Source organism: Hemibagrus wyckioides, linkage group LG15, assembly GCF_019097595.1.
Source record: "Hemibagrus wyckioides isolate EC202008001 linkage group LG15, SWU_Hwy_1.0, whole genome shotgun sequence".
Taxonomy (NCBI): Eukaryota; Metazoa; Chordata; class Actinopteri; order Siluriformes; family Bagridae; genus Hemibagrus; species Hemibagrus wyckioides.
In genome coordinates this window covers 20,742,501-20,752,500 of record NC_080724.1, presented here as the reverse complement: position 1 = coordinate 20,752,500, position 10,000 = coordinate 20,742,501, and the positions used below count along the sequence as shown (strand labels likewise).

General features: G+C 43.4%; 1 protein-coding gene across 1 annotated transcript in view; it reads left to right on the top strand.

Annotated features, from left to right (window-relative positions):
- Nucleotides 1-10,000, top strand: part of LOC131365745 (cadherin-4-like) — a 180,733-nt gene that overhangs the window by 139,155 nt on the left and 31,578 nt on the right. The window contains exons 4-7 of the mRNA XM_058409545.1: nt 406-561; nt 3,349-3,493; nt 5,853-6,025; nt 7,576-7,713. Of these exons, the coding sequence (XP_058265528.1) occupies nt 406-561; nt 3,349-3,493; nt 5,853-6,025; nt 7,576-7,713 (612 nt within the window). The remainder of the gene's footprint in view (nt 1-405; nt 562-3,348; nt 3,494-5,852; nt 6,026-7,575; nt 7,714-10,000) is intronic.

The following is a 10,000-nucleotide window of genomic DNA, read 5'->3' as shown; positions in this document are numbered from 1 at the left end:
GGTCTAAGGAAGGAACAGTGGTGGACTGGAGACAGGGTCATGGGCGGTCAAGGCTCATTGATGCACGTGGGGAGAGAAGGCTGGCCCGTGTGATCCGATCCAACAGACGAGCTACTGTTGCTCAAATTGCTGAAGAAGTTAATGCTGGTTCTGATAGCAATCAAATATGAATAAGGAATCCGGGGTAATATTTATCCATATAGTGTTCTGTTTTGGTGAAACGTTTGCAAAACATTAATGTGGCATTCATATTATTACATCATGTTCAGTCATGTTTTATTTTTATTTTTATTTCATGTTTTAGCCGAAATCCTTGCCACTGATTGGCTGGCAGATGGGAAAATCTTATAGTCCTTATACTGGGCCAGATCTGAAAGCTTACAGATCTTTCCGTCTATTTTCCAGATCCGTTCTGATAAAGATCGCTCCATTAACATCAGATACAGCATCACGGGCGTAGGAGCAGATCAGCCTCCTAACGAAGTGTTCAACATCGATCCAGAGAAAGGCAAGATGTACGTCACCAAGCCTCTGGACAGAGAGGAGCGCTCATCCTACCACGTAAGCTCTTCCTATCTAACATGAAGCGATTTTATTTTAATATATGTAATTGATAATATAACTCATAATTACATCTTTCAGTGAGAAATCCTGGCGTGAAGCTAAAATCCGACTGGAAATCGTCACCTCTCACGCTGACGTTACGTGTTTACCATCTGGTGTGAACATTGTTTATTTTTTTCCCTGACAAAAGTCGTGGGTTGAAAGTCAGGTTTTATTCCTCATTAGCTATTTTGACACTCGTTAAATCGTCTCTCGCTGTTCATTAACCGAGCGCTAACGTAGCATCTAAACGTAGTGCGGATAGTGAGGATGTGCGAGCGTGTCGAAGCTCAGGTAACAAAGAGATCTGTCATGTTCTTGGCTCCATGTGGAGGCTGTTTGATGCTTGATGTGAGCGTTTCTGTGGTGAAGATGTCACTGTTTTGTTATCCGTCCTCAGAAAACGATCCTGGCTCTGAGCTAAGTGCGTAATTAGCATCGTCACGCTCGCGAACCGCTCCAAACATGGAGCAGGAGGAGGTGAACACGGCGCACGCTAATTAACATACGAAGCTGCGTCCAGGATGGAACAACATCGATATAATGAGGACTATCTAAACAGCTTCCCGCGTTCTCAGATAGAGGAGCAGATACTGGAAAAAAGAACGAAAATAAGAATGAAAGGAAAAATATTAATGAAAATATGGATTTTGGAAAATGTCGGCACTTACAAATAGTATAAATCATATTTGTGCTATAAACTGATTTGGGAATAATTAATAATTCTAGCGTGGCTTCTGTACCTCTCAGGCTCATTAAAGGAGGCGTGGCCTCTGTATGTGTGAGTCACAGTGAAGGAGGTGTGGCATTTGTACGTTAGTCTCACTGAAGGAGGTGTGGCCTCTGTAACTTTTAGTCTCACTGAAGAAGGCGTGGCCTCTGTTCTTGTCACTTATATTGAAGGAGGTGTGCCCTTTTTCTCTGTCAGTCTCAGTAGGGTAGACTTCTGTACCCATCATTCTTACTGAAGGAGGTGTGGCCTCTGTATCCATCAGTCTCCCTGAAGGAGGCGTGGTCTTTGTACCAACAGTTTCACTGAAGGAGGAGTGGTCTTTGTACCCAACAGTCTCACTGAAGGAGGTGTGGCCTCTGTATCCATCAGTCTCCCTGAAGGAGGCGTGGTCTTTGTACCAACAGTTTCACTGAAGGAGGAGTGGTCTCTGTACCCAACAGTCTCACTGAAGGAGGTGTGGCCTCTGTAGCCATCAGTCTCCCTGAAGGAGGCATGGTCTTTGTACCATCAATCTCACTGAAGGAGGTGTGGTCTCTGCATCCGTACAGTAAGTCTTCCTGAAGGAGGTGTGGTCTGATGGGTACAGAGGCCACACCTCCTTTAGTGAGACTTATGGATACAGAGGCCACACCTTTCCTCAGCTCAAACCTAAGCTTTTTTTTTTTTTCAAATTAAAATTAACACTTGACAATCTTTAAATCTTATTGAATTATTTCCTGATTAAACGGATATTTCCCTTGTCCGATCATCGATCACATATCGCGCCGCACATCAAATCATCTCCGACGAGGCGAGATGCACACACCTAATCTCTATCCGTCAGTGCTCTGATGTGAGATGGTGAGATGGTGGAGGGCAGACAGTATTATTTCTCCTCTTCTATCCCTCCATCTGTTTGAAGATAATAACTTTAATTCCAGAACAGAATTACATTTCCTCTCCTTTAAACGTGTGCCTAATCTCTGACTTGCCCCCTTATTGAATTACCACATCACAGCAAGAGCCCTGGAGGTACACACACACATTCTCACTCACACACACACACACACACACACAAACACTGCTCCACATGACGGATATTGGCTGCCCCAATGGATCAAACGATGTACAAGGAAAAAACCTAAAGTCAAATTAACCTTACAGAGAGAGAGAGAGAGAGAGAGAGAGAGAGAGAGACAGAGAGAGAGACAGAGAGAGAGACAGAGAGAGAGAGAGACAGAGAGAGAGAGAGAGAAAGAGAGAGGGAGGGAGGAAAAGATTAAAAGCAAGGGTGATGTAGAGAGACAAAACAGCAACAGAGGACAAAATGTATCATTTTACTTTATACTGCCTATAGTTTGACCCATCGGGTTAGCCAGTATCTGCCCTGTGTGTGTGTGTGTGAGAGAGAGAGAGAGAGAGAGAGAAACATGGCTAGATGTATGCGATGTCAACCAAAGGACAGAAAGACTCTTTGTTGCAACTAGATATATATGCATAAGTGTGTGTGTGTGTGTGTAGAGATGCCCTGACCCTGGCTGAGTTAAAGCTGCTGCACTAACACCGCAATTAGACACGCTGTCTAATCACTCTCACTTCAATTAAAATGCAAATTCATAAAGTTGTGCATATATGTACTGTATTTCTGTGCGTGTGTGTGTGTGTGTTTTCTTTATAAACACACTGTTATTAGTCAAACGTGGTGTTTCAGACAGAAGTCTCTCTCAGCAGCGTAAGCAACATTATTATGTTTGCTGTGTGTTTATATTGAATGTTCCGATTCCCGGAAAATGGAGTCATTGAGCGATAAGACGGACAGAAAATTAAGACGGCAGGGAGTCAATTAAAACGTGAAAAACAATTCCTCTGTAAAAAAACAATTCTGACCATTTCCTCACTTCCTCACTTTACTATACACATAGTATGTAACAGACTTTTTTGACTGTTATTGGAATTGGAACACCACAAAGAAAGGCTGGTGATCATGCTAACCTGTCTATCCAGTCTAAATGGATCGTTCCATTTGTTTTCAGCTTCGTGCTCATGCAGTGGATATGAATGGTAATCAGGTGGAGCAGCCGGTGGACCTCTACATCTTCGTCATCGACATGAATGACAACCGGCCCGAGTTCAAGAATCAGATCTACAATGGTTCGGTGATGGAGGGATCCAAACCAGGTAGGTCTTTTTTATTTATGATTCTGAAGAAGAAGATATAGAAGAGGCAATAAATATATTGAATGTCCTGTTCATTACCATCCATATGATGCTAATGTAAAGGAGGCCAGGTAAACCTGTGCAGGTAAACCTCACTCCCCTGATCTCAAGAGACAGACTAGCGACTGATGCTAGTGGCTGCTGTCTTTAGCCTCCTTGTTAGTGCACCTGCCTCCCATGCCAGAGACCCACTCAGAGCGGTTGTGAGTAGGACCCGGGGACGTTACATTGGTGCCATGACCCGGATGGGAGTGAGGTTTAGGGGGTGAGTGTAACGGAGGCCCCCTAAACCTCACTCTCCTGATCTGAAGAGGTGCACTAGAGACTGATGCTAGTGGCTGCACGCTTTAGCCTCCTTGTATGCCTTACAGTATGGCTGCTTACAAAGAACTGACACAAGCCAAGCATTCCATGTCAAGGCTCCTCACAGGAAGTGGTGCCACCAAGCTTGGGCTGAAAATAGAACAGACCACCCACGCCACCAATCTGTCAACAAAAAAAAAAGCCAGAAAAATCACCTAGCTTTTGAACACATGCCGAAGGCAATGTTGGTATCATGGGTTGACGCTTTTCAACTGACTGAAAAAAAATTAGTAAAATTTGTAAACTTGCTTCAGTTGGCTTTGCTTGGCTTTCCACTGACGCAAACAAGTTTTGAATGTCTCCCGGATGTACGTGCAACTTAGCCAGCATTTGGCTCGATTCGGTTCGTTCATATGCCGAAAATGCTTTATATGCTGATGCAAATTTCTTGCAAAATTTCAATTCTTAGAGAGAAAATTTGTATTTTCATATGCTGAGGTTCCACTGTACAGTACACTGTTATTATAATATGATCTATGTCATGATGTTAGTAAACAATCAGTATCTCGGACCCTGTTAGCTTTGTCCTTGAATCCAGCAAGCCTTATATACACTATATGAGCAAAAGTTCGTGCACCATCACATCCTCTGATCTGTGAAGGCTTTTCACTAGATGCTGACGCATAGCTGTGGGGATTTGTGTTCAATCAGCTACAAGAACATTAGTGAGATCAGGAATTAAGGATGTCAGGATGTCGAGGAGGCTCCAGCTCTAGATTATCCCGAAGGTGTTCAGTGGGGATGAGTGAGGGCTCTGTTCAGGACACTCCATACACTGCTTAACACACCATGGAGCTTGGTTTGCTTGGTTCACAGGGGCGTTGTCATGCTGGAGTAGGTTCCAGGGATGGGAAACTGTAAAGCTACAAAATACAGAGGCCTCCAATACAATCATATGTTCTAATTATTTGGCTATAGTTATATGGGTGTGGTGGTCAAGCGTCCACAAAACGTTTGGCCATAAAGTGTAGCTAGTAGGTTACACACACTGCATGACATGATCATCTAGATCATCTAAATGTAACCATGAACCTAAAGCCTAAAGTCTGACTTGATACACAATAGTTCTGTTGTTATTATATTTATTCACTCTTGGGCATTTATACAGTGTATGGCTGCACACACTTCCTAAGAAGTCCACAGTCCAAACTAAGGACCTGTCCATCCATGATGTCCTTAGGCTACTGTGTACATGAGAGGGAGGACAGATGCTGCCCAGTCCAACTTCTTTTACTTTTCCCAACTACTTCATCATTCACTTTTTGTGCATGTGGCAGAATAGAGGGGTCTGTTTGCCAAGATGCAACCTGAACCTCTCGTGAATGATTGTGTCACTGCATGTGTGTGAGAGAGAGTGAGAGAAAGAAAGAAAGAGAGAGAGAGAGTTTTCTCTAGGGATAATGATGCCCACCGTAGCACCATTTCTTGCATCAGAGATGATGAAATAACGCATTGCTACAGAAAAAGAGAAAGAGACGAATCGGACGGATAGACAGAATCATCTCTCATTCTCCACATCTATCCTGTCGTATATTGTTTTTTTTCCCCCCTCTTTTTTTTTCCAACACGTCAGCTGGATAATGACACGATTTATTTTTACCCTCCCAGAGATAATTGGATCTGAGAGATAGCAGAGTGCAAACCCAACAGGTTTTGCTCGCACAACAATTTGTGCAACGCTGCTTTACTCGTCAAGAGATTTCAGATCTTATTTTGGGTTTCACGATGCATGCAACATTTTTTTTACCATAAATATACCAGCAATCACAAAGAAGTTTCGAAGTGTGTGTATGTCTGTGTCTGTGTATGTTTTCTGCGTTTTAGCTAAATGCTCATTTACTCAATTTCAGTGTGCCCCCTAATGGTGGAAGCATGAAGTACAACTATGTTGTAATGTACTTAAGTATTACTTGGGGTCGTTAACTCTCCGGGTGTGTGTGTGTGTGTGTGTGTGAAGGTACAACAGTTATGACAGTAACAGCACACGATGCTGATGACATCACCACCTCAAATGGCATGGTGCATTACCGGATTCTCCAGCAGACCCCGCACATCCCAATCCCAAATATGTTCACTATTAACAGAGAAACAGGAGACATCGTTACTGTCGCTGCTGGACTCGACCGAGAGGTAAACACACACACGCGCACATACACACACACACACGTGCACACACACACACACACACACAGGATCTTCTTATCTCACTGTCTTGTGTGTATATAACAAACAGTAATTTAGTTTGTTAAAGTTGTGTTTTTATGAGTGTGTTTTATTTATTATTTTCTCCTTAAACCCTCTTCCTCATAAGATTTAAGTCTTACTGTGCCAATGACTAATCCCTTAAATGAAAAGGCAGACACGTGCCAAAATATGATCATGGATTAAAAATGTTTCATTGAACTAAATAAACTCAGATATAAACGTTGTTTCTATCCAGCTGTTTTATTTTATTGCTGCTTTATGATATCGTCAGAATTTTCTTAGCTACTTTCGCATAGTAGTAACAGTCAGACCTATAGGGGGCGTGGTTTAAACAGTAAGCCACGCCCCTCAAGTCTACAACACCAAAAATAAGAAGTTCTGTTTGATGGTAAAACACTGGAATGTTTCTTAGCTACTTTCGCATAGTAGTAACAGTCAGACCTCTAAGGGGTGTGGTTTAGACAGAAAGCCACACCTCTCACATGTACAACACTAAAAAAAAAGAAGTTTATTTGTTGGTAAAACACTGGAATGTTAAAGTTTGTTAGCTATTTTCGCATAGTAGTAACAGTGAGACCTCTAAAGGGCGTGGCTTACACATCAAGTCATGCCCCTTAAGTCTACACCGCAAAAAGAAGACGTTCTGTTTGTTAATAAAACACTGGAATGTTAAAGTTTCAGACAGACCTCTAGAGGGCGTGGTTTAGACATCAAGTCACACCCCTGAAGTCTACAACACAAAAATAGAAGTTCTGTTTGTTGGTAAAACACTGGAATTTTAAAGTTTCAGATAGACCTTTAGGGGGTGTTTTTTTAGATAGCAAGCCACGCCCCCTCAAGTCTACAACACTAAAAAGAAGTTCTGCACATTCTGGAATGTTAAAGTCATTTCTATTTCTAAAGGCTAACTCATTGCTAGCTAGTTGCTAGTGAACTTTATACGTTACTTTATACAGTTTTTGTATAAAATGCCAAAAATAAAACAAAACATAGCGGTTGATAATAACGTAACATGATTGCACATAAAGCAGCTGCAGCGAGCGTTGGTTACAATAGATCATGATATGATCCAGATACAAAGACAGAGACCTGTCTCTTTCTCTCCCTCTCTCTTTCCCACTCTCTGTCTCTGTCTCTCGCTCGTTCTCTCTTATTAAAGTGAGTGATGTAGAGTTGTGTTAGTGCAGAGCAATAAATAGAGACACACATATAGACCCACGCACACACACTAACACACACCTGGAAAATGCTGAGGTAAATTTAAAGTGTCAGTGTCAGCATTCATGCGTGTGTGTGTGTATGTGTGTGTGTGTGTGTGTATGTGTGTGTGTGTGTGTGTGTGTGGAAGCTGTAAAATCCTGTTACTGCACTCTGTCAGAATAAAAAGGCATTTGTAGCACATAGCTGTTCATCCATCTGTTTAACTCACTGCTCTTCTCTCTCCCTCTGTGTGTGTGTGTGTGTGTGTGTGTCAGAGAGTTCCTCAGTACACAGTGATCGTCGAGGCGACAGATATGGAGGGGAACCTGAACTTTGGATTGTCGAGCACGGCAACAGCGTTAATCGCAATCACCGACGTCAACGACAATCCGCCTGAACTCACACAGAGCACGGTGAGAGTGTGTGTGTGTGTGTGTCTGTGTGTGTGTGTGTGTGTGTGTGAGAGAAAGAGAGAGAGAGAGAGAGATCTGTATGCATCTTCTGAACTCAAACCATATTGTTGCTGATGTGGTTTCTGACAGTGTGTGTATAAAAATGGACATAAGCATGTCACAACACTAAAACCAGTTCTTTTCTTCATTTTTCCCCCCCGCTTTTCAGCGATTTTACTACACACACACACACACACACACACACACACACTACTCTCTCCACGGCTCTCGTCTCTCCCACTGTTATCCGTGCTGCTGCTGCTCACTGAAACACGACACACCAGTCGAAAAATCTCACAGATCCTTAACCCCTCTCTTTGTGGCACCGGGCTCCGCCCTCTCCTTCAACACTCGGCCACGCCCCATCCTCTACATCCCTCCGAGCCAGCATCACACGCTTGGAATAATAATATGGTGTATAGGTGCTGTTCCTCACACGGCACTAAGTGCATGCTGCGCTGTTAAATTCTCAATTCTGATTGGTCGATGCATGTCACATGTTGATATTAAGAGACACTTTAATTAGGGGCACGGTGGATTAAAGGTTAGCACATTTGCCTATTCAGGGTTGGATGTTCTCTGTGTTCTTCAGGGGTTTATTCTGTGTTCTCCGGGTTCCTCACCTAGTCCAGAGACTGCGTAGTATTCAGTTCAATTCAGTTCATTTGCATAGAGCTTTTAACAATAGATGTTGTCTCAAAACATTGTCTTATCCGTAATGAGAAAGCCTGAGGTGATGCTGGTGATCTGAGGAAGAAACCTTGAGAGGAACCAGGCTCAGAAGGGAACCTCATCCTCATTTGGGTGACACTGGACAATAACTAATGTAAATGTAACAAATAATGTCCTTTCTACAACAGCAACCAAGATCCCTTGAGGAACTAATAGGTCAGTGTAGTCTCTGAGTTCATTGTAGACTAATTCCCTTCTGATGAAAGCTGACTGATGTAAAAGCAGATCAGAGACCGCGTGATAGTCTACAGGTGGTTCTAGCCACAGCAGTCCCCTGGGTCACAGGCTGTCCAGGCAGATCTATCCCCAGCAGCAGTGAGCACCACCAAGCCATTAGACTCCAACCAGGGGTAGAGTGTCAGGATGGATCAGGCAGGTCTGGAAAGAAGAAACTGTCGCACTCTGGGAGCTCAGGAGTGGGATGTACAGCCGACAGAGAAAGACAGCGTAGTAGGCATCTCTAAATTGTCGGAGTGTGTGAATGTGTGTGTGATTGTGTCCTGTGATGAGTTGGCTCCCCGTGTCCAATCCCCTAACAATGTGTCTGATCAGAATTGAGAATTTTACAGCACAGCATTAACATACTGCCGTGTGAAGAACAGCACCTACACCCTTACTCCAAGTGTGATGCTGGTCTGGAGTGATGCTGAACTTGTAGATTAAGGGGCGTGGTCAAGTGTTGGAGGGGGGACGGGGGAGGGGGGGTGGCTCCAAGTGTCACAAAGTGAGTGGTTAAGGATGTACACCCATGTGAGATTTCTCTAATTAGCTTAGTAGTTAAAATGTTGGACAAGTGATCGGAAGGTTGTGAGTTCAAGTCCCAGGTCCACCAAGCTGCCTTAGTTGCTCAGTTTATCACTAAATATAGTCAAGTCGCCTAATGCCATAAATATTGACTCACTAGGATAAATGCTACAGAAAATGGATGGATGGTCTTTCTGTCTCTCTCTCTTCATCTCTCTCTGTCTGTCTCTCTCTTCATCTCTTTCTGTCTCTCTCTCTTCATCTCTTACTCTTTCTATCTCTCTCTGTCTCTCTCTCTCCTCATCTCTCTCTCTGTCTTCATCTCTTGCTCTGTCTCTCTCTCTCTCTCTTCATCTCTCTTTCTGTCTCTCTCTCTGCCTCTCTCTCTTCATCTCGCTCTCTTTCTGTCTCTCTCTCATCTCTTACTCTTTCTATCCCTCTCAGTCTCTCTCTCTCCTCATCTCTCTCTCTGTCTTCATCTCTTGCTCTGTCTCTCTCTCTCTTCATCTCTCTTCATCTCTCTCTCTGTCTTCATCTCTCTCTGCCTCTCTCTCTTCATCTCGCTCTCTTTCTGTCTCTCTCTCTTCATCTCTTACTCTTTCTATCCCTCTCAGTCTCTCTCTCTCCTCATCTCTCTCTCTGTCTTCATCTCTTACTCTGTCTCTCTCTCTTCATCTCCCTTTCTGTCTCTCTCTCTTCATCTCTCTCTCTGTCTTCATCTCTAACTCTGTCTCTCTCTCTTCATCTCCCTTTCTGTCTCTCTCTCTCTTCA